The sequence below is a fragment of the Thrips palmi genome, unplaced genomic scaffold, assembly GCF_012932325.1.
Source record: "Thrips palmi isolate BJ-2018 unplaced genomic scaffold, TpBJ-2018v1 HiC_scaffold_10, whole genome shotgun sequence".
Taxonomy (NCBI): domain Eukaryota; kingdom Metazoa; phylum Arthropoda; class Insecta; order Thysanoptera; family Thripidae; genus Thrips; species Thrips palmi.
In genome coordinates this window covers 19,266,754-19,294,244 of record NW_023144621.1, presented here as the reverse complement: position 1 = coordinate 19,294,244, position 27,491 = coordinate 19,266,754, and the positions used below count along the sequence as shown (strand labels likewise).

The window sequence follows — 27,491 nt, the reverse complement described above, 5'->3', positions numbered from 1 at the left end:
AATGGTTTCCCATGGCGGTGATGAAGTAAGGGCAGCACCTTGTTCTCCTCCTCCCGCACCGACCCGCACTCCCAGTGTAGTTATCTCTCGGTGTGCGTCCCAACGGCTGCGTGTGCGTTGGTAAACCCTGGCGGCCGGGAGGGGGATTTTTCTTCTCATCAAATTAATTATTTTGTCGTGCGCATGAACCGTAAAGAGCGTGACGGAATTCGAGTAGCACCGCGAAGGAGGAGGAGGAGGCCAAGGAATGCGCGTGCGGCGCCCGGGTGCCGTTGCCGCCGGGAAGTTCGCTGCTCCACACTGCACCGCGCGGTACAGTATATCGGTGATTTGGGCCCGATGGAGTCGGACCACGCCGACCGCGGGGCGCCAACCAGGCAGCCAGGCAGGCAGCCACTTCCGGCCGCAGCTGCGGTCGCCATATTCAAACCGCGCTGCATGCAACAACCTTTGCGGGAGAAACTGCGGGCCGTGTCGGTCGGAACGAGCCAATCAATCCATCAGCCAATCGTCACTCCGCGTCCGCGCCGCGTCTACCTCATCAGGCGAGTGTCAGCGGGTCATTCCTCGACGCGAAGCAACGCGAAGGCTGGTTTCCGTTTCACTAGAGCCACGATGACGGCCCCACCCCCTTCCTTCTCTCTCTCTCTCTCTCTCTCTCTCTCTCTCTCTCTCTCTCTCTCTCTCTCCTCTCTCTCTCTCCTCTCTCTCTCTCTCTCCAATGTCTTGCATGCTCCTTTGCGCGCCGAGAAAATCTACAACCCTTTTCCTTCCCACGCGTGACACGAGAGAATGGAGGTGGATTGTGCGTGTGTGTGTGTGTGTGTGTGTGGCGGACAGTTTGACACGGGCTGCCATGGCGCGCAACACACACACCATTGCTGCAGCAGCTCATCCGTCCATGCCTTAAAATGTCAAATGGGATTGCTTAGTGGAAGAAGCTCACATATTTGTGTTTCTGCTTGGCCATGTCCTTCCATGTGCGTGTGTGTGTGTGTGTGTTGGTGAACCGGTTGCATAACAAGCACGGGCGTGGCCGCGCGGCGACGTGGCGGCGACCCCGGCAGGGCCGGCAGCCCGTGGGCGAGCATCGGGCGACAATCATGCGACTTATACCACCTCTATCCGGCCAAACATAAACCAACTGAACGGAGCGCGCGCGTGCGCACACTGTCCCTTTCCTCGGCGCTGCACGGACGCGTCCCGCCTCTCCCTTTCTCTATCTCCTGTAGGCTCTTGCGCCCCGATTGACTATTCTGGGCGCTATGCCTAGGAACTTGCAGTGTGTACACTAAAACACTCTCCGCGCGAAAGACGAAAGGCCAAACGGGGCGGCTCGCACACACACGCACACACACGCACACGCACTCACCCACACACACACACAGCCGCGCGCCTGCGTTGTTCCGTTTTTGACTTTGTTTATCCTAGAGCTGCACTCGAGGCACGCGCGCTGCGTTCTGTGACGTTTCTCATAGCGGCGCGGCTCTTGAACCGCGTCTCGTCTGGAGTCGCACCGAGTCGCACGCGCGTGCACCGCGTGCGGTGGCGTGATCGGCTGTGACGCGCGAGGCTGCGAGTCGTCGCTCTGTCTCTCTCGCACCTACACGGGCCGCGCCACGAGTGCGAGAGAGACAGAGCGACGAATCCGTCTGCTGCTGTCGCGGTGCTTTTCCCGCCAAAACGCGGCGGCCGACTCGGCCGCGCTGGCCGCGCCGGCTGCACACATTTTAGTGTTTCCCGATGCTTATTGTGCTGCCCGAATGGAGTGCAACAGTGCAACGGTCCCGGAGTTTACGATTCGGAGCGCCAAACGGTACAGACTGGACAGGACGTCCGCGGTGATGATTCCACGCCGTGGGAACCTCGGGTAGAGTACCACGCCGTGCGACGCCGTGCCGTCCGGGCGGAGGGGGCGAGGCGGGGAGGGCGCGATGGCGGTGTTATTTAGAGTAGAACCGAGTAGAACCCCTCGAGAGGGCCCGGCTCTGCTTTTTGCGGCAAACATCGCCAACCGAGGGCCAGCCAGCAGGACGGCCTGCGAGACGACCTGCAATTTGGCGCGGTAAACTCGCCGCGTTTTGCCGTAATGGGGCAAGTTGCTTTTTTCCGTGTTCGTTACCCTACACCCTTTGACTCATCGTGCTCGCGGCGGCGCGGCGTCGCCATCGCCTCCTCCAGTGTCCTTGGAGCGCCGCCCTCCCCGTCCCTATCGCCACGTCAAGTCGGTAGTTGCTTCAGACAGTCCGCCGAAAGGGGGGGGGGGCGGGCTTGCCCTGTCTCTCTCGCACCCTCACGGCCTCACGGCACGGCCCACGAGTGCGAGAGAGACCACGAGGCCGCTGTTCGGCATCAGCCTGCAGGCGCATGGCGAGATCCTCTCCAACTTATCTCGGAGCCTCTCCTTCGACGCCCCCCTCGGCCTCGCCTCGGCCCCGCCCTGACTCATGGCCCAGCGCCGCGTCGCTCTGTCTCTCTCGCACCTTCGTGAAACGCCCCTCGAGTGAGAGGGAGACAGGGCGCCGCGGTGGCGGCACGTCCGTTGCTTTGTTTGTCGCGCGTAAACTGCACTGCAAGGCTGCTTCCGGCCGCTTTCTGGCGGGGTGTGCACCGCGGTGTGCACTCCGTGCCACTCCGTGCATGCGTAAGGCCGGCCCACCGCCTAGGCGCGCCTCCTCCTACGTGGCCGTGGTCGTCGTGGTCGTGGCCGTCCGCGACAAAGGGGCGTGCGTGCGCCGCGGTGCCGCCCGCTGACCCCGGACCCGGTTCGGCCCGTTCAGCCCCTCCGACCGCACGGCCTGCACGGCCTGCTCGGCCGCGGGAAGGTCGCTCGAAGGCGGCTTGGCTTGTAATTAACTCGCTTCGGCCCATTATCCAATTAAAACACGCACTGATAGATAGGGGCGGCGGTGCAGCGGTTCGCGCTGCAGGCCCACTTCCGAACCGCTGTCTCTCTCGCACTCGTGGCGCGTCTCGTTGGCGCGCGAGAGAGACCGTCCGGGATCGACCGCGACGTCGACTGGAAGGCCGTGTAGTGCGCGGTTGTCTCCGATCTTCCTGGCCGGGCTAATCTGTTCGTCCCCGTGCAGTGTCGCGCGGGCGGCCTACCCGGCCGACCGGCGTGGCGCGGCGTGGCGGGGCGTGGCGTGGCGCGGCGTGGCGGGCGTGGCGGGGCGTGCGGGGCGTGGCGGGCGTGGCGGGGCGTGGCGTGGCGCGGCGTGGCAGGGCGTGGCGGGGCGTGGCGGGGCGTGGCGGGGCGTGGCGGGGCGTGGCGGGGCGTGGCGCGGCGTGGCGGGGCGTGGCGGGGCGTGGCGGGGCGTGGCGGGGCGTGGCGCGGCGTGGCGGGCGTGGCGGGGCGTGGCGTGGCGCGGCGTGGCGGGGCGTGGCGTGGCGCGGCGTGGCGGGGCGTGGCGGGGCGTGGCGGGCGTGGCGTGGCGCGGCGTGGCGGGGCGCGGCCAGACAGCGCGTCGTGTTGGCGGACGGCCGGGCTCTACAAATCAGCCCCGCTATGTATCGCGTTTTGCCCGAAACGACAAACTGAGCTATGGGCGCGCTGGCGCGCGGTGAGCTCCGCGAACGCTCGTTCGTTCTCCATTCACTTTATTCAGTTTATTTTCGGTCGACAACTAATGAGGCCTTTGAAATATGTGGCTGTGTTGGTAGGGCGTGTGTGTGCGTGTGTGTGTGACTCGCTGTGAGCGCGCGCGTGTAGTTCACGGCCATAGGTGTGCCCGTGGCCCTTGTGGGGCACAGCCAGGCACGGCGGCCCCTTTCGGAGCGCGGCAGCCCACGGCAGCCGGCCCGCCGATCCGCGCGGTGGTCGTTGTAGTCGTTAGTGGCGCCGCGCCGATTTCGCGGCCAATTTTTGTTAATCAGTTTGCTTTATAGACAGCGGGGCCGTCGGCCTGGCGCGGCCTGGCGCGGCGTGGCGGCGGAACGCCTTTCTTTAAATAGCGCTCCGCTTCGACACCGCCGCCTTCCCATCTATAATTTGTATCGGTCAGGTGTGTGTTCCAGGCGCCTCGCCCGCCTTGCCCGCCTTGCGTGCACCGGTCACGCCGCGGTCACTGCGGTCACTCGGCGCGTCCCGACGGCGTAGGGGCCCGCCCTTGGGGCCCGCTAGGCGCCGCTAGGCCAGCACCCGGGAAAAGAAGGCTTTCGTCGGTCCATGCCTCGGTTTTGCCCAACCGCAACAAATTTGCTCTCCGCCCGTCTTAAAATTCATTTGAGGCTAGAATCGCGGCCAACTGAAACGTTATGCGGGTACGAGGCAGGTTCGAGGCCGATGACGTCGCCGCCAACCCCGCGCGGTCGCTGCACTGCTAATCGCTTTTCCTGAAAGGGAACTGAACTTGTTGCGGGAACCGCCGCCTTGTTTACGTCATTTTCGCATAAGTGCGATTCATAACCCCCCGCGGTGCGTGCAGCAGTGCCCTGAGTGCGGCAATAAACACTTTCGGCGGGGCGGGGCGGGGTGGGGCGGGGCGGGGCGGGGCGGGGTGGGGCGGGGCGGGGCGGGGCGGGGTGGGGCGCTCCCCACAAGTCAGCTGCAGCACTCCCCAGCCTTTCCACCACTTGCCCCTTTCCCCGCCAATAAGTTCGCGGCAGCCGCCTTCTTTTTCTTTCTCTCTCTTTTCCCCTCGGCCGTTTCCGTCCCGTTTTCGCGACGCTCTTCGATATCGCCTCGCGGCGCCTCCGAGCAGGCAGGCAGGCAAGCAGGCAGGCAAGAGGCAACCCGGAGAGTTTCATGGCCGGGACGAACAGAAGTACCGCCTCGCCTCGCCCCTCTCCCTTCCACTCGACTGGCCCTGTGGCCCGGAAGAAAGGCGAGTTGTTCACGTTTCGTCTTTTGGCTCTATCGCCGCGGCAATGCCGCCCCCTCTGCCGGGGAGGCCGAGGGCCGCCGAGGGCCGCCGAGGGCGGTTAGTCGTAAAGTCGATGTCACCGCCAGTCCTCGAGAACTCAATTTCACCCCGTTTCTTTTGCCGCGCCGCGACGGCCGCGATGACAGTGGCGTGACGCGCGGGACCAAAATTGTCGTAAAGTCTTGAGGGCGCGGCATTTTTTGTTGTTTCGCGCGGAAAGCGCCGCGGGGCAGTAAAGATGGAGAGTGGAGCAGCGCAGTGGGGCAGGGGGAGCACCTCGCGGAGCACCTCGCGGAGGACGCGGAGGGGCGGCAGGGATAGAATAAGCAATACAGTGAATCGCCGCAAATTGGTCCTGGAAGCTGGGAGGTCGCGCCAAGGGCGGCCAGGCAGGGCTGGCAGGCAGGCGGGGCTGGCGGGGCTGGCAGCCAGTTTGACCAGCGCGCGTCATCCAAAGCCTATTCACTTTTCCTGAAAAGGGAGGCGCTCAGGGCACAGCGGCCAGGGGCTATTTTTAGGACGCCGCTGGCTCCGTGGACGCGGACGACGCGGACGACGCGGACCCCACGGCCTGCATGGCGTCCTACCCTCCTCGGCCCTGGGGCGCCCTGGCCTTGGCGGGCCTTGGGCTTCCCTCGCGTCCCGCTGCCTCAGTTTCGACGTCAGAAGGAGTAACTTATTGGTGAGCGGATTTCAATTTGGTTCGCGTCGCTGACGGCTTGTTTGTTACTTTGTTGCAGGTATACACGGGTGTCAGTCCGCGCGCCGACGGCGCCAAGAAGGCGGCCACGCTGCGTCGGTCGTCGTCGAACAAGGTACTTTGTTTTTTCCGCCGCGGCGCTGCGCCGCGGGCACGCCTGTTGTTAGTTCTCGTTTCGCGTGGAAATTTGTCGCCCAACGGGAGTGGAGCGCCCTCAGCGTCCCCGTGCCGGCCGTGCCAGTGACTCCCCTTCTGGCCCGGCAGCCAGTGTGCCAGTGGCAGCCAGACGCCCTCTACACCGCACTCTCGGCTTGAACGAGCGTCTTCGGCAGCAGATAAAATGGGTTGAAGTGTAAGGGGCGCCTTTACGACACTGTAGGTGGCTGCGGCCGCGTGTTCCACGTGTGGAGGGGCGCCGTGTCGCGTCGCTGGCGGTGGAAAAAAACACGAAAAGTCAACAGAAATACTGACGAAAAACCTCGGGTTTGCTTGAATTTGAAAATGTTGTTTGAAAAACCCCTTTCGTGCGCGGCGGCGGGGCGGCGGCCGATATGAAAAAGGAGCAGTCTCTGGCCTGTCACCCACGCGGCTGTAAGTTAATTCCCCCTCCCCCCCTCCCCCTCCCCCGCCCCCAGGGACTATTTTGGTCCCCCTCGCGGCGAATCGCACGCCTTGCCCCCTCGCCTCTTGCGCAAGGACCGAGGGGCGGAGAGGACCCCCCGCCTTGCATACGTTACTTTATGCGGCGCTGCCACAGCCATGCCGCGAGCTGCGGTGCTCCGATTCTCCATACGGACTGGCCTCGCCGCGGAGCGCCGCGCTTCCCGGACGTAGCCCACTTTGTTTTGGGGCCCCTAGCCTAGTTACCTCGACAAGTGACTCACGTCCGCGTCGTGCCGGCAGTGTGCCGGCTGTCTCTCCTTGTCTCCCCGGCCACGTCGCCGACGTCGCCGCGCCCGAGATGTGGTGACAGCCCGGCTGTGCAGCAAGGCAACAAGCAGCCCCCTTCGCAAGGAATATAAATTTTTGGCGCGCGAAACGTGTCCTGTCCTGGGGGCCCTGGGGGCGGGCGCCGCGGTCGTGGTGGCCCGCCGCCCCGCCCCGCCCCGCCCCGGCCGGCAAAAGGCCCCATGACTGCCGGCACGGTATCGCTACATCGCGACGCTGGTTCCACGGTGCACACGGCAAACGACGGCAAAAGAAAGAACTGAAATAGTTTTCCGCGGCGCGTGCACTGCACCGCACTGCACCGCACTGCACCGCACTGCACCGCACTGCACCGCACTGCACCGCGGCCCGCTGTCGGCGCCGCCGCGCCCTGCTGATGGGGTCGATTGGCGCGCTATGAAAAATTCCACGGCCGTAACAACAAACGAGCGGCGCCCTCCGCGCGGTTCACTCTGTTGAGTTGACTCGGTGCCGCCGTGCCGCCGTGCCGAGTTCCCCGGCCTGGTTCTTCCTGGATCGTGACAAAGATTTCGTTTGGTTGCCGCAGCGCCGCAGCGTTACGCGGACCGATACCTTCCCATGGTGCAGTCGGCGCAGTGCGTGTAATTGCTCGGTCCTTCTACGGTGCTCGGCGGCCTGCTGCCCGAGTCCGAACAACAGGGCTTCTCATTGTCGCTCTGTCGCTCTCGCGCTCACATGGCGGCCGGGGCGGTCCAAGGGTGCGAGAGAGACAGGGCGAGGCGACCTGTTCGGAACTGTACTATACTGTCACGCCACGCGCGCGCTTCGGCGAAACACACTCGCCAACGAAAATTAACCGTTCGGTATTAATGACCACGGACAGACAGACAGACAGACAGACAGACAGACAGACAGACAGACAGACAGACAGACTGATAGTAGACTGACAGGCGGTACCGCGATTAAACCATGCGTGAAGACAAGGAGCAGTGCCTAGCGCGCCAAGGAGGATTATGCTAATTTCCTGAATTTACGACAAAAGCGGATGCCATAGTCACTTTGGCGCGTCGTGGCGCGGAGGGGAGAGGGAGAGAGGAGGCGGGATACCCCTTGCACCTAACCCGAGCCGCTGCCGCTTCGCTCCTGCTGCTGCTGGAATTTCATTTTCATCTAAATTGGGGGTGGCAGGACGGCGTTGGCCGCTCCGCCCGCGTCGCCTGCTGCAGGACGAACGTGACGTCGTGTTCCGCTCCAGCGATGCTGTGCTGCTCGTAGACCGCCAGGCCACTGGGACTCTTATTTACTCCGCGTTGTATATTCATGTGTTTGGGCCCGGTAGCGCGCCGCCTGCACGCCGCTGCAGGAGAACTACCTTTCTTCCCTGAAATCCAGTCAAGGAATGGGCGGCCGTCTGCGTCCTCCAGGGGCACGCCGTGCGTCGCCATGCCGTGGAGCACCGAGATGGGGGGCGTGCGATAACTCCCTGATGAGATGATGCACTGCACCCTCGCCTACACTGTAACACACGCACACAGAGGCGCGGAGTGGCGCGGACCTCTCCAACCACCTGGCCACCTGGCCCGGTTTGTGAAGGGAGGAGACGGCGCCCATATGCCTCTTGTCCCGCAGCCCGCCGCGCCCGCCGCATCCTCGTACAATAACATATCGTGTGTGCCAGCCAGCCCCCACCCCCCTGCCCACAATGCAGAGCCGTTCCCCAAAACCGCCCCCGCTGCCCCCGCTGCCCCCTCCCCGCGACGGCGGGGCTGGTCGTCAAGAGGGAAAGCCAGGGGACGGCTTAGGGGCTATTGAATCGTGTGGGGAGGGGGTGGGGGTCTGCGCTGGCTGCGTTGGCTCGGGGTTTGCTTGTGCAGCCTGTGCAGCCTGGCGGACTTTCGCATTTCGCAGGGACGCAAAGGGTTGCAAGGGACTGCAAAAGGCCGCCATTGCGGTGCGCCTGGCAGTGCCTGGCAAGGCCTGGCGATGCTGGTACAATGGGAATTGGCATGGCATGAGACAAAGGGGTTCGGGGTTCGGGGTGCAGCGAGTGCAGTGTGCAGTGCAGTGCAGCGCGGTCCCACGGGGTAGGCGGCCGGCGCGGCGCGGCCCGTGGCTGGCTGCTCGGGCGTGCCGCCGTGCCGCCTTGCCGTGGCCGTGCGAGGCGTAGCGAAGCCAGCGCGCTCTGCGCCGGCAGCGCGGCGGCCCGGCGAGTCAGGCCGCGCCGGCCGAGCTGGCAGCCAGCCGGGCCGCCGCTGCTGCCGCTTGCCTGGCTGCCAGCCCGCCGGCCGCCGCCGCCGCCGCGCTCGTGTTGTCAGTCGAGAGAGGTCCTTCGCGGTGTGCTGGTCAGAGCTCCGTGCGCGCGCTCGCTCCGAGTGCCCCGCGTGTTCCTGCGTGTCGTGTTGTTGTGGTGCAAGTGATCGCGGTGCTGTGGTGCAGTGACTCTGGGAGTGGATGCTCTGGATTAATCCGCCCTCGCGTCGCGGTGCCGTGGTGTTGTGACTGTGGGAGTGGATGCTCTGGATTAATCCGCCCACGCCGTCCATGGCCACCGCAAGAAGCCGCCGGTGACAGAAGAGGCAGTGTGTCAGTGCGTGTGTGCGCGCGCGTGTGCGTGCGTTAGTGTTTTGTGCCCGGGTTCGGCCCGCCCCCCGCGGGGTTCGAACCCAGCGCCCTGGCGCAGAGCGTGTCAGGACTCGTGACTGTCGCCATGGGGGTCCTGCGATGGAGAGACAGGGCCGAGCAGCGGCGGCAGGCCGACTGCCCCAAGCTGGATGCCCAGGTAAAACCTCACTCACCTCTATTCTGCGGAACAGCCTCCGGGATTAGCGAACGGGCCGCGGAAACGCAGCCGAATTCCCGGAAAAGCGGATTTAGCTTTTCGCTTTGTTGCTTCCTGTCGATTGAGGAATTCGGCTTGTCGGGACGTGTCCGGACGCGACGGCGGCCCGGCGGGCCTTTAGGCGGGCCTTCCCTCGAGGTTCAGCCTGTTCGCTATTTTGGAGGCGTTCCACGTTTGTTGTTGTGTTTGCTCGCCTCGCCACAACGCTGTTGTCCCGGCCGCCCTGCGAATCTGCGCAGCATGTAAATACGGACCGCTGCTTACACATTATCTCCCCTGGCCATTTCATTTCTTCAATTATGCCCTGCCGACGGGCTGAGTGACAGGAATAGGACTCGAGACAATGGCCCCCTCCCGGCAGACGGACCTCGTCTCATTTCACCAAATTTATGGACGACCCTGGTAATCCTCTCCGTGCTCGCTTGCCCTGTCTGTCTCTCTCTCGCTCAGTGCAGCGCTGCTCCCTTCGTCTTCCTAGCGACACGGCGACGGCCGAGGCGGCCGAGGCTCGCCCCGTATTGACTGTTGTTCGCTAACGGTCCGCCTTCCCTCTTTGTCGCGCTCGCGGCGCGGCGCGGGGAAAACTAGCCTCACGCCGGGCGCCTCTCCAGGTGGACTCCCACGCGCGGCCGTGCGGTGGCATGCCTGATCCTCTCTCTCTGTCTCTCTCGCACTCTCTGCTGGCTGCCTCTCGGCTGGAAAAAGTGGCCGTTAATTTCACTATCGGCAACCTTCGATCGTAAAATTTGGCTGTTGTAGACGGACGGAGCGCTGGACGTGGCACGGGAGAAAAAGTGGTCGGTGGTTGCTTTAGTGCCATTGTTCTTAGTGGACGGACAGGTAATGGGCTCCCCGCCAGCCTCGGCATGGCCAAGGCATGGCCGCCGCGGGGGGCAGATTCACTGATTCCTCCACGTCATACGCGGAGAATAAAGTCTCCTCCCCTCTCACCTGGGCGGGGAAAGAAAGAAATAAGTGCCGAAGAAGTGCACGTCGGCGAGGGCGCGGCCGTCTCTGTCGCACCCCTGCGCGTCGCCCCGCGAGTGCGAGAGAGACAGAGAGAGGAATGGCGTCCGCGTCATGCCACCTTGACGGCCTGCATGTGCACTGCACTGCAGGGCGAGCGGGATTCGCTCCAAGTTGTCCGGATGTAATTGGAAGTGGGGGGGGGGGGGGTAGTTTGTCCGGCGGCGTGCGGCCAAGTCGCGGCCCCGGGGCTGCCCCGCGGAGACGTCCCGTCCTGTCCGACCCATCCCTGCCCTTCTCTCCCCCTGCCCCTGCATGCCCCCGGCTCGCGCGCGTCGAGCTGAGCTCCGCGGAGCGGAGTTCTAACAGGACAAGACAGGACATGTCTCGGAGGCCAGAGCTAGCATAGCTGCGGCATCGCTGGCAGGGCAGGGCTGGCGGGGCGGGGCGGTGGCAATAATTGCAAAGTTCGTCGGAGCCGTTAGGCCACGCCAGGCGAGGCGCCCCGGGATGAGTGGCCAGATTATGACGCGTCTCTCACACACTCGCGATGCCGCGAACACGGCGCCGCCGGCAGCGCGGCAGCCCAGCCAGCCACTGCGGCGCGCAATAAACGCGTTGCGATTTGTTACAGTGAAAGTGACGCTGCCTCGCTGTGCCTCGCTCGGATTGGCCGATCGGTCTTCTTAGCGCCACGACGGCCCGCCGCGCTTTCGAACAACATTCGTCATTTCTGGCTGATTGGGATTCGGGCGAAGAGTGGTCGGTCCGCGTGGATGTGGATGACGGGGATGATGAGGGAGGGTGGGGTTGGTGGGGGAGGACCGCGTCGCCGCCGCCTGTTGAATGCGACACGGACGGCGAGCCCCGCCGACGTGGCGAGAGGGAGGGGTGCAATGCCTCGCCCCGCGCCGCGGCCTGCGGTCGCGATGACGCCCCTCGCGGATTCCAGCGTTTTCGTCGATAAACCGTCGGCGTGGGACCGGCCGCCTGGCCGCCGCCGCTACTGTGTGCACTGCATGGACGTGTCTCTGCGGTCGGGGCAGCGGAGTGATGCCGAACAGTGCTTTCGTCGGTCTTTCTCTCTCGCACCATCGCGGAGCGCCCCATGAGTGCGAGAGAGAGACCTGCCAGTCGGCAGGGACCCTCGGCGGCGGTCGCCTGGCCGATGTGTGGTGGCGGCGGGGCTTTCTTCTGCTGCTGCAGGGTGCTGCAGGGCCGCGTGTGGTCGGTATCGACTTGCACTGCTTTCCCCGCGATGCGGCCAAGGCGGCGGCCACCGCACGGCGATCGCAGTGTGGCGTGCGGTGGAGGTGTGAGGCGGTCCCGCGGCTGCCGCGGCCCTGAGCAGACTGGGCAGCAGCAGCAGCCCTGGCGGCGGGCAGCATGGCGCTGGCCGTGAGAAAGGTGGCCGCGTTTTCGGCGGGGTCGCGCCGGTCGCGCCGCGCAGCATCCGCGGCCAGTCGGGCGCACTCGGTGGCACGGGAGCCGAGCGGGCCGAGCCGGTCGTGGCGGTGCATGCCGTCATCGCTAATGGCCGTGTCACCTCGCCGCGGGATGCTTCGCGCTCCTCGCGCTTCGCCTCGTCCGCGACACTGACTCACCGTCCGCGACACTGACTCACCGTCCGTGCCACTGGACTGACCCGGCCGGACCCGGCGGGGTCGGACCGACTGGACGAGCGGATGTCACCGGAGACGAGTGATGAGCCGTTGGAGAATGCGACTCATTAGAGTCCGTGTGAACGTGGACGCTACGCGAAGCACCCCGTCGGCGCGGTGGCGGCCGGTGGCGGACTGTGAGGGCTGGCCGCCGCCCGGCGGGGAGTGTTAGCTTGCCGCGACTTCGGCAAGCCTCGGCCAGCCAGCCGCCCCTGCAGCACCTTGGCAGCGCTCTGGCAGAATGGCAGCTGCGCGCTGCGCGAGGTAAACAACAATAGCGCCGCGGTGCCGCGGTGGCGGGGCGGGCACGCAGCCTTGGCGAGGGCGGCTGCAGACTGATTCCGAGAGTCGTTTTCGTCGCTCTGTCTCTCTCGCGCCCATACGGAGCGCCCTATATGCGCGAGAGAGAGAGCGACGAAAACGACTCTCGGAATCAGCCTGCCGGGGCCGTCCAGGTAGCACCTACGAGGATGTCGCGGAGGGGGTCGGCGACACGTCCCCGTTGTCGAGCGGGCCTCGCATGCACGCCGCTCGACGCCGCACGAGCGCCGCGTCGGAGAGACTCGGATTTAATAAGAATCTCGCGTGCCTGCGTCCTTCCTTCCGGCCGCGCGCCGTGCGGCTTGCGGCGGCCGTTCCCAGGCGCAGTCCCATTCTTGGGGTTTCACTCGGGCGGGCGCTGCTTTTCGGGCGCCTCTCTCCCTCCCTCGCACGCAGCCCAGGTGATGTTTTGCAGGATGTCCATTAGCAAAGCGAAACGTCGGAGTGTGGCGTCGGGAATGGGGAGGGTAAAAAACAGTCTGCTCATATTTTTTTGCGGCGGAAGATGTCTCGAGCACAAGTTCAAAGTCATCAAGTAGGCCCGGTGCGCGCACGTTGTTCAGGATCCGTTGGGTTGTTGCTTGGCGCGAGGCGGTTAGAAAAATCCACAGGTCTGTCTCTGTGGGAACCCTCGCCACGTTGACGGCCTCGCGACAGAAAAAAAATAGCCGTGTTTATGATGTCGGAAATAAAAAACGGCGAAAAGCAAATAATCCTCGTTTTGTAGTGGTGTGCGTGCCTCAAGAGAGAAGTGTTCTCCCCCCCCCCCCTTTCATAAAGGTGGTGCGGTCTCAAATCACGGCAGCAAGGTGTCCCACCAGTGTCCCACCTTACCTTGCATAGCTATCTGCGGAGCGATTCAGAAGAGCGGTTTGTCGCTGTCTCTCTCGCGCCCTTATGGAGATCTCCATGAGTGCGACAGAGACGGAGCGACGACTGGCTCGGCTGTCGGCGTGCTTTACTGCCCGGCTCATCAGGGTGCTGCACTGGCTCGTCGAGGTCCTGGTGAAAAGGACAAGCCCATTAGCATGCACCCTTCGGTCCCCTCGCTCGCGGCGCGACGCGCACCTTGGCTCCTTAGGCGCTGCCCGTTCGCTGCCTCTGCACACTGATTGCGCGAGTCGTTTGGGACGCTGTCTCTCTCGCACACACACGGGACGCGCCGCGAGTGCGAGAGAGACGGCGCTGCCGGTAGGCGTGCTCGTCAAGGCTGCCCCGCTGGTAATGAAGGCTCCCCGTCGAAAAGCGTCGATTGGACCCCCGGCACGACCACGGCCAGTGATTGGGCCTGCAGCCGACTGCAGCACTGCAGGGCTTTGTTACGGCGGCTGCTAAGAGGAAGCGCCCATGCCTGGTCACACTCCGGCAGCCAACCCTTTTGCCGGCAGCGGAAAGAAAGTGAAACAATTACTGGGAAGCAAAGAGAGACGCAGCGGGGTGTCCGGCCGGTTCGACGAGCGGCCGGCCGGCCGGTGGCGGCGTTTGCCCAGGTGGGCCTAGATAAGATAGGGGCGGGCAGGACCTCCACGTGGAGGAGAGGGGGGGGGGGGAATTCGCCGCCGCCGGTCGGTAACCACAGTGCAGAGGGTCGGATTCCCGTCCCGGTTTTCTTCACCTTTTTTCCCGCGTCGACGACGTCGACGACCTTGTTGATTGGCGACCGGTCGCCTCGCCCGCCGCGCGCGCCGCGACCGCGGACTGGTCCGCCCACTACACCCAAAGGCAGCCAAAGGCAGCCAAAGGCGGGTGCAGCGCTGCGGCGGTCGGACGGGAGTCGCGGTGCCGGCCGGTGGCGGCGTGGCGGCCCGCTGCCGGGTGGGCCGCGTTGGCTCCGCACTCCGCGCGCGGCAGTGATAGGCCCTTTGGCAGTGCCCTGGCCGTGTTGGGGGTCCCCGTTAGTCCGGAGCGCGACCTCTGTCTGCGCGTCGAATCAGAGGCCGTGCAGCCTGAGGGCCGCGCCGAGCGACTTCGAGGAGTCGCCCTGTCTCTCTCGCACCCCTACGTGTCCCCCATGGGTGCGACAGGGACGCGGCGACGAAGACACCTCGGAATCCGGTGGCGGGCGGCACAATGGCGCATAAACGGGGCGCTGGATCGCGGCACGGCCTGGCTCAGGCCTGGCTTCGCGGCCGCGGGATTTCCAGTGATGGAGCGCCTTGGAAGTGTCCGCGGCTCGGCGGGGGCCGAGGCGGGGGCCGCGGGGCGCGCAGTGTAGTGCACGGCTAATGATCAGCGACCGATGACGCCCTCGTTTAATTGCGGTGATGGTCATGGTTATGATGATGGTGGTTCACGACGCCTCATGAATAATCCGCACGACGCGGTCGCCGCCTCGCCCCGCCTCGCCCCGCCCGCCCCGCCCCGCCTCCGCCCGCCCGCCCCGCCTCCCCGCCTCGCCCCGCCCCGCCCCGTGAGGTAAAACGCCACGAAGTTTGAAATGGTGTGGTGTGTGGCCGGTCGTGGCGCTGGTGACCGCGGAGTGGCCCTCTTGGCGTGGCGGCGCAAGTACTAAGCGAAGTGTTTGCCGCCGCGGCCGCTGACGGGTAGCAAAACGAAAAAACGGCCGTGTTTTTGCCGGCTGACGGCCGACAAGGCTTGTAATGCTTGTAAATGCCGGCCGGCCGGGCCAAGGAGGCTGGCGTGCAACGCGCAACGCGCAGCACCACCACACTGCGGCCAGCCACGCGACTCGCAAGTGCATTTTGCAGCCGCCTTATCATTAGCCACGTTTTCGGGGGGGAGGGGGGGGGGAGGGGAAGGAGCGGCACCGTTGGTGTGGCACTGCACTGGCCCGCTTCTTGCGGCCGCGGCTGGTTGTGTTTATGTTGCTGTTTTTGTTGTTGCCTCTTTGCTGCTGGTCCGCGACAACGGCCCTTGGCGTCGCGATATCGCGCGCCGCGCCGCGCAGGCAGCCTGGCGTCCTCTAGGCCTCGGCCCTTGGCGCTGCAGCGCTGCAGCGGGCACACTGGGGAGGCCGCGCCGCGCCGCGCGCTGCAGTTTGAAGGGCCGATGGCTATCGGAGCTGCACGGTGCTGCACGGAGCCTGCATAGGCCGCGCCGGGCGGAACGGCCGCCGCCCCGCCCGCCGCCCCGCCCCGCCCCGCCCTTTTGGCGCGATGTGTTTTATTTTACGGCTCGCTCGACCGCGCTATGTAGGTTTATACCCGCGCCGCGGTTTATCGAGTGTCCCCTCGCCTGCGCGTTTTGCGTGTGGCGGCGCCGCCACTGTATGTTCGGCCGGGTTTGGCGCCGCACACTATGCATGCCACTCTGCCGGCACGCCCTCGCCGTCCGCGGTGACACGCGCGGCGCGCAGGACGTGCTGCAGCGTGTGTTCAAGGTGATCGAGCGTGCGAGTGCCGGCGAGTGCCCCACTGCTGGCACACTGCTGGCTGCCTGTCTTGGCTCGGCGTTGCGTGCTGTCGCTGTCGCTCCGGAACCAGGAAATAGGGCACCGCCGGTCGTGTTGCCGTTTTATTGTTCCGTCCGTGTGTTATCATTTTTTCCCCGCCAATGGAAATTCGATTTCTGTTTTGTGTGGCGTGCGTGGCTGCGGCGGGGCAGGCAGGTGTAGCGGGAGGGAGAGGGGGAGAGAGACGCGGTGGGAAAGGAAAGGAACGCAACTCATTTCGAGCGGTTAGGCGCAGCAAGTCGTAATGACAATGCTTGGCGCCCGTCCACGACGGCGACTGAAATAGAGGCCCGTGAGTGTGTTTGTGTGTGTGTGTGTGCGCGCGCGCGCGCGCCTGCCTGTGTGAGTGTCACGCCTCCACGTGCGTCCGCACGCACACACACACACACACGCACGAACACTGGGACGCGGCGACGCGGCTGGCCGGCTGCACCGCGCGTTGCATCGTCGTGAAGGTGGTTACCATGACAACGGCGATGATGATGACTTCCTGCGGCGGTTCGCCGCCTTTATCGGCGCGCCTCTGCCTCCCGGCCCGTCCTATCCGCCCCCGCCGCCCGCCGCCCCCGCCGCCCCCGCCCCGTCATCGCGGCCACCCTCCCCGTGCTTTCGGGGGGCAGGTGGGCGGGGCGGGGCGGCGTGGCGTTGCGGTGCATTTTGTTTGGCGTTGTGTTGCGGCGCAGCGGGCCGGCAGGCGAGGGTGTTTCCGGTGCAGGATGTGTGAGTGTGTGTTCCGTCAAGGGAAGGAAACAGCCATGCATGCCTTCGTCGACATTCCGTCTCCAGGCTTCCCTCTTCCTTCCCTCGCCCTCGGCGCAGCCCGGCCAGGGCGTCCCTTCCCACCCTGACCTGCCTCGCCTCTTGCGTGCTCTCGAGCCGTCAAGCCTCAACAACACGACGCTTGCTGTTGTTGTGTTTGTATGCAAGGTATCGCGGAATTTTTCCCTGCCACCGGATGTCCGGTGTGGAAGTACTCAAAGAAAGAACGGGCCCGTGCGCGGGGCGGCGCGGGGCGGCGCGGGGCGGGCGGACTGTCCCCCTGTGTCGATCGAACTGGATTGTGCTTTCGTTGACCGGGGAAGTCCCCCTCCCCTTGAAAACGACCAGCAGATTCGGCCCGCGAGTGCGAGAGAGACGGCGCTGTTCAGCCTCCAGTCCGCCTTATCCACCGGCGTGTCTTTCTCTCGCGTTATCCCGCGTGCACTCGCGCACCGAGACGGAGCGAGCAGAAGAAATTTGGTTTGGGAAAATGTGGTGTTGTGTTGTCTTTGTGTGCAAATGGCCGGCGATGGTATCGCGTTGGGAACCGCGGCCTGCCGGCTGGCTGGCCGCCCTGCCATGGCTCTGCCTCGCCGGGCTGGGCTGCACCGAGGCCTCGGGCCGCCTCGGGCAGCCGATTCAGAGAGGCCAGTCTGTCTCTCTCGCACCCACACGGGACGCGTCGCGAGTGCGAGAGAGACAGCCCCTGGGACGTCCTCGGCCGGTTCCCGCTTCGCTTCCGTTGGCACCTCCTCGCGGCCCACCAGGCCGAGCACCGGGCCCACCTGATGGCCGCCCTGCCAGTGTCCTGGCGAGCCGCCCACGCCGCCCTCCTCGAGTTCATCTCCTTTATATCCTTTCTCGCATGGGTCTGGCTTCCCCCCACTGTAAATGATATTCCAACTTCCTGCGGCCGGCCGGCCGGCCCAGGCGGGCGCGTCTTGAATGGGTCAGCCTTATAATGCATTCGCGGCGGAGGAGAGGAAGTGCACGAGGAGGTGGCCGAGGCGGCCCAGCACGCCGGCCTGCACTTCTTTGTGTCGTGCGCGGCGTGCTGCGTGGCACTGCGTGCTTCCGGCGTGCCGGTTCCGGTCGTGGTTTGGCCAGGAATGCGCTCGGAGGAGAAGCCGGATTGTTGTCGAAACCGTAGTAAAGCTGCAGCGGGCGAGGCGCTCTGCTCCGCTCCGCTCGCGCCGCCGACGGTGTGATGAGTCCTGTCCGAAGTTGCTATGGGAATGGAGAAGCGAGAAACTCGCTCGAGTGGCGTAATCTGGAAAGTGAAGCCATGTGCCCTGCCCGCCATGGCCCGCCTCGCCCCGACACGGCCGTGTGTAGGGTGACAGACACCGCGCGACATGCAGCTTCCTCCTGTGGGAAATGGAAAGTCCGAGGCGGGGCGTTGCACAGGGCGTTGCCGGTGTCGTCGCGGACTGCCACTGTCCGCGCGTCACTCCGCTGCACAGTGGGCCAGAAAACCGGTGGAGGCGGCCGAAACTCTAGACGCGTTTTGAGCTCCGGTGTAGCTGACAGGTGTCGAACCGAACGAGTGACTCCACCAATGGATGGCTCTCTGAACGGGGAATCCATTGGTGGGGTCACTCGTTCGGTTTGAGTCCCATTTAGCGACTCTGGAGCTCAAAACGCGTCTTGCATTTCGGCCGCCTCCACCGGTCTTGTGGCCCACTGTGCGTCGCCCGGGGCCGCGGGCCGGGCCCTGCCTCCGCCGTCGGCGTTTTTGGGCGGTGCGATTGCCCGGTGTAAATATGCAGAGCCGCCAGTCCTGGTGGACGTCTTCTTGGAGGCCCGGCGGCCCGGCCGGTGGAATAAAAATTCCAGCCCTAATCCGTGGATCGCATTGCCAGTGGGGTGAACGAGCCCTGTTTTATGGTGTAGGGCAGCGCGTCGTAAATTCCGACGACAGCGCGGCTGCGTCGCTGCGTCTATGCGCGCGGCCGAAACGCCGAAAGGTGAGGCGGCCTCGGCGATCGGTCAACTGGGAAACGAGTTTTGGCACTGACTGTACCTCGCGCTCGGGCTCGCACCGCTGCCACTGCAGCGCCTGATGGTCTTCTTGGCGGCGTTAAAATTAGCCCGGCAATTTCTCTGGCGGTATATTTAGCGCGCGGTGTGACGGCGTGACGGAACGGGCCTGAGTTGTGCGACCCGGAGGTGCCGCGGACGAACACCGAGACCGCGCCGCGCCGCGCCGCGGGACGCAGCGGGACGCAGGTTGGCTCGGTGCAGCGTCGCCGGCGTCGGTCCGTGGGCCCCTAGCGGCCGGCCTGTCTATTTCGGCCGGCCGCGGCTGTAGTACGCCCCGCGAGTGCGAGAGAGACAGAGCGACGGCTGGTCGTCGGCCAGCGCACTGGGCACGCGGCACGCACGCCGAGGTGCAGTGCGGCGGTAAACGACTCGCCGCTTGACGCGTGCGATTTGGAGCGGCCGGGACGCTCGGCGTTCTTCTGGCACTTGATGGGCTCGCGGGGGACGGCGGACGGCGGGCCGTGCGCCCAGGTGTGTTTGCTCGGCTGGGGGAGAGAGAGGGTGGGACTGCTCCTCAAGTAGTCGGCCGCATTGTCTGCATAATTGAAGCTCGGCCGACATTGCATTGTGGCGGCGGGCGAGGCGGGCGGCCCGCGCCTACCGTGGATTATGGTCCTCTAGTGGCGGCGCAACGGCGGCCGGTCTCCCCGTCCCGGATTGTTTTCGGCCTGCTTTTTCGGCGGGGCGCGCTGGCACCGTGGAAAAAGCGGCGGAAAACAGTTGGTGCGTGCGCTCTGCCCGTTTCGGCGCTGCCCGCTGCAGTACGGACTATCGGATCGGCTCCAGCGAACTCTCTTTCCAGCGTCGTGTCTTCCGGCACTTTCTCGTCGGCCGGTGCGATGCTGACCTGACCCCGGCAACGGCGAGGAGGCCCCGCTGACCCTGGCCGTTGTTGTAGTTGGCGAGGCGATGGGACGCGGGCCGCGGCGCCGCTGGGGGTCCACGGAATGGCGGAGATGGGGCAGCGCCACGCGAGGCGCCCATAACTTGCCACCAGGCCGATGATCCAGTAGTCGCCCCGCCCCGCCCCGCCCCGCCCCGCCCCACAGGGAAGCCCCAGGAACGCCCCGCCCGCCGTGCCCTCCGCGTGTCCCGTTCCAATCTGAGAAAATTCCACGCGGCGAAGGAAGGGCGTCGTTCGCGCCGCGGGGCAGAACCTCGACCCCGAACTGGGCTTTGGTCGCTCCGTCTCTCTCGCACCCCCACGCGACGCCGTCGAGTGCGAGAGAGACGGAGCGACGACTGTTCGGTCGGAACGGAGCCGCGTGATGGACGCCCCGCGCTTATCCCTCCACCGAAGGGCCGAAAGGCCGATGCCTGCCAGCCTGCCGGCCTGCCTGGCCGCCGACACGTTTTTGTGTTGTGTTTGGCGCGCCCTGCCTCCCTCGGCGCTGCTGCGCTAACAGTTCTCCCGAAACGGGGATGCGCGGATGCGGCGGTGGCCCGAGAAAAGTGTGGAAACGGCGCGGAATGGGAAAGGCGAAAAAACGAAAACAACGAACCGTCAGGGAATGACCGCAGCAGACACACGGTACCGGTTGCGGCGCCGCTGTTCAGCACACTGCATCGGCGGGGCGGCGAGCACGGCGGAGCAAGGCCAGCCAAAAGCTGGAGTGAGAAAGGAAGGGAAACCGTTGACTCGCGTTCGCGCCCGTCGACGGCGCGGTGTGGTGGTCGTCGTGGTGGTGCTGCTGGCCCTCGACGACGTCCTGCCGTGACGGCGGCCCGCCGCGGGCCTGGGGGACGGGCCCAGGCATGGCCCAGCCGCCCGCCGCCCTGTACCCCTTCCTTTCCCAGTGGCGCGGCTGCTGCTGCTGCCCACTCACGGCTCAAGCGCTCAAGCCCGAACGAACGAACGGGCGGACGGGACGACGGCACACACAATGCTCGCGTGGTTCCTGTCATAATGAAGGACTCTCTCTTCGCGTTTGTGCGCGTCCGGGTCCTGCTGACGTCCGGCCGTCCGTGTGAGTGTGTGAGTGCCCGGCACGTGCTGCAAGCCCTGCTAAGGGTGCCGGGCGGTGCCGGGCGGTGCCAGGTGCGGGCCGGCAGGTGGTGGACACGGCGTCCCCTCGCATTGCCCGCCCGTGTCCCGCCCGCCAGCTGCCGATTCTGCCGGGGCTGGGCGGGGCTGGGCCTGCTCGGCCCGAGTGGCGCCGATATCGAGTATATCGGTCGGGATAATGGATTGGAGTCTGCTCCTCCTCGCCCGGCTTTGCCGAGGGAGGCTGCCGGCGCGTCGTTTGGGGCCTTATGCAAATGCGCGCTCGGCCGGGCGGCCGTAGAGACGTGTCGGCCGGACGAGTCGGGACGAGGCGAGACGAGACGAGCAGTTTGACGCGGATTAATTAATTAGCCCGAGTGGTGGCGGCGCTGCCGGGGGCGCTGTGGGTCTCCGTCCGCCCGTCCGGCTGCGGAGCGCGGCCAGTGAGTGCCCAGTGACGGGTACAGTGCGGGGGGCATTGTGTGGCGGCCTCAGGCCGGCGTGTGGGTGCGTCCGTCGCGAGCGTGTCTGCACACCTGGGCGGAGCGGAGCGGTGGAGTCAGACGGGCGTCCGGCCCGGGCTATATTCTGCTGCCGCCGTTTTCTTTTGTTTTCACTCTGGCCTCCGGGCGGGGCGGGGCGGGGCGGGGCGCCCTGGGCCGGCGTACGGTGTGCTTGCTTACGGTGTACGGAGTCGGGGCATGAAAGGCAGGAAGGCCTGCCCCGCCTAGCCCCGCCGGGTCTGCTCGAATTGTGATTGGCGGTGCCGATACATGCCGCGAGGCCTTGGTGTGCTACTCCCCCGCCGTACCCGGCCCCGAGCGCGGCCCGGTCCCGCGGTCCCGCCGCGCCGGCGCCACCTTTCCAGGATATCCTGGCGCACGTCGCCGGAGCCCTCCAACAAGAAGGAAGGGCCTGGTGCCAGTGTGCCCGCTCGCGAGGGCGCCCGCCGTTTATTTCGGAGTCTGAAGGTGAAAGTGGCGAGGGCGGGGCCGGGGCCGCCTCGGGGCCGCCGGTTGAGCGGCTGCGCGTCAGTGTCGTACTGGCAGGGCCAGGCAGGGCTTGCCGGGCAGGAACCGCCGACCGCCGTGCCCGAGGGCGCCGAGGGCCAAGGCACGGCGAGGCGAGGTCCGGGTTGCCAGCCTCCATGACGTCCTCGGTGACGCTCGGCGTCCTGGAGAAGGGCGTTGTTGGCGGCTCGGGAAATGTTTGCAGTGGCGGCGACAGGACGCGGGGGCCTTGGCTGGAGCCAATGCGTACTCGGCGCGGGGAACGCCCAAGCTTCGGCCGATCGGCCAGGTCGCCGCGTCGCCCCTCGCTACCGCCTCCGCTGCCGTGCTGTCCGCGTCGCCCAGTCGGTCGGCCTCGCGAGCCTCAATCAATTGAGCGAGTGCCTGGGCACTGCCTGGGCCTCCACGTGCCCCACGCCCCGCCACGCCCGCACCGGCGCCGCGGCCTTGATCGAAGACGCGCTGTTTCGGTCGTCACGGCGGCCCACGGCCGGCAGCCCGGGCCGCGGCGGCCGAAATTGAAAATTAGAATGCGGGAAGCGAGGCGAGCACGCACGACGCACAGTGGCGCGGCCGGCGCGGCCGCCTGACCGGGTCTGGCGGTGTAGTGTACAGCCCACGCGACAAAGCGGTCAGCGCGCGTCGACGCGAGCGCGGCCTGCACCTTGTGCACCGTGTGCATCACGGTGTAGTAGAGCCTCTCTTCATGGAGTGCCGGGGCCCGGCGGTGACTCAGGTCGGACCTTGTAAGGACCCCGACGCGTGCCTCCGCCACCGATGCCCGACTTTCCGGGCGAAGCCGAAGCCCCTCGCGCCACAGGAGGGTCGCCCTGCAGGGGCTCCGCATGGGGCGGACGGTGCTCCGGACGGACACCTGGCGGAGCGCACCTGCCTGCCTCGGCACTCGGCCGGACGCGCCGTGAGTCACCCCGGGCCGCTTCCTCCGGCGGGGAAGGGGAGGGGGGGGGCGCCGTGAGTGAATCAGAGTGTCCTTCGCCTTGATGCGAGCAGCCAGGCACGCTGAGCCCGTGCCCGTCGTCGACGAGTGTTCCATTGCTGCTGTCCGTGCTTCTGTCTGGGATTTGCATCTGGCGACGCCGCGACGACGCGCTGCTGAATGGGCGTGGCAGTGTGGTGGCAGCTGGATGCCCCCAGCAGCGACTGGAGTGGGCAGCCAAGGCAGCCACGGGCAGCGCGCGCGGCGCAGTGCGCATCTTCGAGGCGAGGGGTGCGCGGGCCGCCAACGGTCGCGGGGCATGAAAGAAAGAGACAGAAAGAAAGACGCGCGCGGGGTGGGGACGCGGGGACCGACGCGACCGGTAAGGTGAGACAAGGCGGCTACCGTCGTGCGAAGACTCGCCCAAGACTCCCAAGAGGGTGTCCGCCAGGCCGGGCCGGGCAGCCTCCCCGGAGCGCAGCGTCCGCTCGCGTCCTGTCCGCCCAGGTGCTGTCCGCTGTCCAGCCCGGCGACTCCTCCCCCCCTTTGACGTTGACGCGAATCTGTCTCGTTTGTCCTGACGACCTCGTTCTTTCTGTTGCAGGTGAGTGAGTGCTGGCAGTGCTGGCCGCTGGACGTGGCTGGTGTCGCGATTGGCAGCTGGTTTGTAGCGAACGACGCGTCTGTCTGTCTGTCCGCCCGCCCGCTCGATAGAGGCGTGATTTAGTACCGGCGCGCAAAGCCGCACGGCGGCGATGCTGTTAAATTGGGTTGGGAAAAAGAAAACGAGGGTACCGCCGGCGCGCGGCAGCTGCGGAACGTGTAAAACTGAAATTGGAAAACGCGCCGTGATGGCGGCAGGCGGCGCGGTGGATGGGGATGGGATGGGTGGATCAGCGCGGATTCTTACCTGACCCGGCTTGACTCCTGCGCTCCTTGCAGTCGCCCCCCTTTGTGTGTGGTAGGGCAGGGGGAGGAGGGGGTACCGCGCAGCCAGCTGGCGACCACGCCGCCGTATGCGCTCCGTTTTTATGCCGAGAGCTTTTACTTCCCCCGGCCGTCCTTTTAAAAACTAAAGGGCCCCGTCGGCTGGCTCGCCATGGCCGCACCTCACCCCTTTTCCTGTCGTGGAGGTGAACGCGAACGCCGCGACCTTCCTTCCTCCCAGATGGTCTCGCCGGAGGATGTGAGCCCCGTGGGGCCCGTGGGGCACGACGCCGCCGGCTGGCTCCGCTGGCTCCGGACTGTCGCTCTGTCTCCGTGAGTGGGAGCGAGACTCAGCCTTTCCCGTCCCGCGGGTTCGTTCGCTGAAATGGCGGCCACGCCACGCCGCGGCCCACTGCCCCGTCGCGGCGTCGCGGCGTCGCGGCCACGTGTCTCGCGCGCGCCGTGCGGACTGTGGACTGCAGTGCAGTGGCGAAGTACTCGGCGGACTCGCTGGAACGCGAGGAAGGGTCGATTGGCTGCGCTGCTGCCGCGCGCCGTGACCGACGCCGGCCCTACGTGTCGGCCCCGCGGCCCGACGGTGCCCGACGGCGTCGTGACGGTGACCACCGCCGCGCCGCACGCCGCGCCGGTGGTGGAGGCACGAATCGTCTAATGCGGGTTCGGTTCGCGGAAGAGGCGCCGGACGGGAAATTGGCGGTGCGGGGGTGCGTGGAGGCGGTGGCGGTGCTGACGGCGACGGCGACGACGACGACGACGACGACGTCACGCTTGTTGTTGGCTGCCTGGGTCACGTTGGCGGCCGAGTAAACTTCCTGCCGCCGATCGAAGCGAAGGACGGCGCCGCACTACACTCGTAGTGCCGTGCGCAGCCCTGCAAAGCGCGGGGCGGGACTCGGTCGAGATCGTGAGCCAGGTGGACGGGCCGCTGCTGCCGAGCGCCGAATGCAGATGGATGGCGGCGAAATCCGGCCGTGTGTGAGCGATTGCCCCGCCCCGCCCCGCCCCGCCCCGGCCGGCGAAAGCAGAGCGAAAGGGTCCACCAGTACGGCCCGCCTCGCTGCCGGCTCCCGGTCCTGCGGGGGCACTGACGGCACTGACTGCGGCTCCACTCCATCCCTCCCTCCTCCCCCGCGGCCGTCTTGGAGTCTAGGCGCGCTGCTCTCGCATTTGCATCCAGTGGAAACGGGGCCGCGGCGCGCCGCACTGCACAACGCTGCACAGCGAGGCGATGCACTTTGTCTCACTTTTCGAGGGACTTGCTGACTGACGCGCGTCTTACACTAGTATTTTTATCCGCTACTTTATATGTGGGCCGCCTAGGTTGAGGACCGCTGTTCTAGATTGGAGTCGCAGGCCTCTGCTGCGCGCCACGCGGCGCCGCGCCCTTCGACACGAGGCGTTTGGCGTTGGGAATGGCCGCTGGGTGGCGCTGCTGGATCTTGATGGACCTGCGGCAGGCGCAGCAGGCTGCAGTGCTGCAGCGCGGGCCGCCGCGTTGCGCCGCGTTGCGCCAAGCCCGCCATTGTTCCCTCTGCAGCCGCTGCAGGCCGTGCCGCTGATAGCCAGCAGTAGCCGCCGCGGCGGTAGCGGACCACCCTCTACGCCGCGATATTTGTTGACGAATGGCAGTGACGCCGCGGCCGGCGAGGCCTTGCCTAAGCTGCTTGGCCACTGCAGCGAGGAGGACGCCGTCACACAGTGGGCCAGAAGACCGGTGGAGGCGGTCAAAATTCTGGACGCGTTTTGAGCTCCAGAGTCGCCAAGTGGGACTCGAACCGAACGTGTGACCCCACTAATGGATTGCTCTCCGAACGAGGAATCCATTGGTGGGGTCACACGTCCAGTTCGAGTCTCGGTTAGCGACTCTGGAACTCGAAAACGCGTTCAGAGTTTTGGCCGCCGGCGTCGGTGGTTTGGCTGGCCCACTGTGCGTCGGCTGGCAGGGCGGAGTCGCGCCGAAAACGGCTCAGAACTAGGAGAACGGTCAGAACGGTGGTGGCTGGCCTGGCTTGGCCGCGGGAAGAGGTTTTCGAGATGAGATGAGCGATTATGATACACGCACGCCTCGACCGGGTTCGACGTTCTGGACGGAGCGACAGCGGCGGTGGCATAGCAGGGCCGGGCCGTCGGCCAGGCCACTGCCAGGCCACTGCCAGGCCAGGTGGATGGACAGACGGGGCGACGCTCCGTTCGGCCTTCCAAACTATGCGATGACCGAAGCGATTATAGCGGCGACGTGTCCGGCTCGCTCCATTACGGGCTGTTATTATCTATCGCACCGTCTCTCTCGCACTGCATGCTAATCCCCGACCCGTCCGGCCGGGAAAGAGTTCGCCCGGCCAGTGACTGGCCAGTGCGGGGCACTGCCGTGTGGCACTGCAGGCCGGCCCATGGGAAAGTGTCACAGTCGCGATGACGCGCCCTGATGGTCCCCGAGTCCCCGATGCATGACGGACGGCATGGCGGTGGCGGCTGATGGCTTTGTATCGGTGTGTGTGTGTGTGTGTGTGCGGTGGGGAGATGGAGACCGCAAAGATGTCGGATATAGTCGACAAGGCCGTCCTGCAGCTTGCAGCCATTCCGCACTCACTCACTCACACACACTCACACACACACACACACATCACACACACACACACACACAGACGCAGGCAGTGTTTCTCACACTCACACACTCGCACGCGGCGACATGTCGTCCATCATCGTCCGCAGCTGCGCCGCTGCGCCCATTGATGCTTTTTGCGACTCGCGGCGCATCTGCGTTGCAGCTGCCGCCAGCTGCGGCGGTGGCGGTGGTGCAGCAGAGCCGTTTTCGTCGCTCTGTCTCTCTCGCACCTATACGGACGCCCCATTTAGTGCGAGAGGGACGAAGCGACGAAAATGACTCTCGGAATCAGTCTGCAGCTTGGCGCTCTCAGCCACTGCACTACACTACTATAGTACACGGCGTGGACGCGCTTCCCACGCCGCCAAACGGTTGCAGTTAGTGCCGGCCTGCCGCTTGCGTCTCGCGTGCAAAAAGGGGGCGTTTTAGTCTGCAGGGGCGGGGGGCGCCGCGATGGACGACGTACCTGTGTGTGGAGGGGCTCAACGCACGGACACACTCGCACACTCGCCCACACTCTCGCGCACACACACGCACACTCTCTCTCTCTCTCTCTCTCTCTCTCTCTCTCTCTCTCTCTCTCTCTCTCTCTCTCTCTCTCTCTCTCTCTCTCTCTCTCTCTCTCTCTCTCTCTCTCTCTCTCTCTCTCTCACACACACACACACACACACACTCACTCACAGGGCTGGCGCCCTCCATTAAGCCGCCCCGCAATCCGATAGCCTTGCACTCCGCGTCGCTTCGCGTCCCGCCCGCTGGCACGGCACGGCATGTTGACGGAAAGCGCTCTCGGCCCGCGCGTGGTATGGGCCGGCTGCTTTGGGCGCGGAGTCGTTATACTTCGTCTCGCCCTCGTCACTCTGATCGGGGCGTTCCGAAGGTGTGCGAGAGAGAGGGAGCGACTCTTCGGCGGGCCCTTGACGGGGCCGCGGCCCGCGGGGTCGCGTCACGGCCGGACGGGTCTGGACGGGTCTGGACCGGACCGGTGGTCATTGTTTCCCCGATTGGATTGGTCACGGTGTCAATGGGTGCGTCCCATTGTCAAAGCGACCGACATTGGCCGTGCTGGCCGAAGCGGGCCGAACCGGGCGGCGCGTGGTTGGGCCCGTCGGCCCGTCGGTCGGTTGCGCGTTCGCTTCTGGAGCGCGACCAGCGCGGCCTGCCTGGGGGTGAAGAGACTCCTGTCGGCCGAGGTGTTTTCCGAGGCGTTTAGCGCCTCTCCGCTACCGAGACTGCCGACCGCCGCCGCGGTGCTTTGGAAGCCGCCGGCGACACCTGTGTTGGCCGTGCACGCCACAGGTGGCACCTCTGGGGCGTGCGTTCGCGGCGTTCGCGGCGTTCGCGCGCACATACATTCCCGATCGACTGGCTGTGTTATCGCCCGAGGCGTGAGTGTGTGTGTGTGCGCGTGCATGCCGGCGGACGCCAAGGCAGGCCCGGGCAGGCCCGCCGCTGCCGCCGCTGCACCACTACAGTAGTCCGGGAGTCGCGGCGCGGCGCGGAGGGGCTCCTGTGGCGGGAACGGCCGGACG

The 27,491-nt window shown here is 65.9% G+C and overlaps 1 protein-coding gene across 4 annotated transcripts in view; it reads left to right on the top strand.

Annotated features, from left to right (window-relative positions):
* The window catches only part of LOC117654536 (rap1 GTPase-activating protein 1), a 183,443-nt gene that overhangs the window by 134,310 nt on the left and 21,642 nt on the right, over positions 1-27,491 (top strand). The window contains exon 1 of one of the 4 annotated variants that reach the window (XM_034401242.1): positions 8,759-9,253. The exons of the other annotated variants lie outside the window; for them this stretch is intronic. Coding sequence (XP_034257133.1) covers positions 9,182-9,253 — 72 coding nt within the window. The 5' untranslated portion in view covers positions 8,759-9,181. Of the gene's footprint in view, positions 1-8,758; positions 9,254-27,491 lie in introns of those variants that run through there. 4 annotated transcript variants of the gene reach the window in all.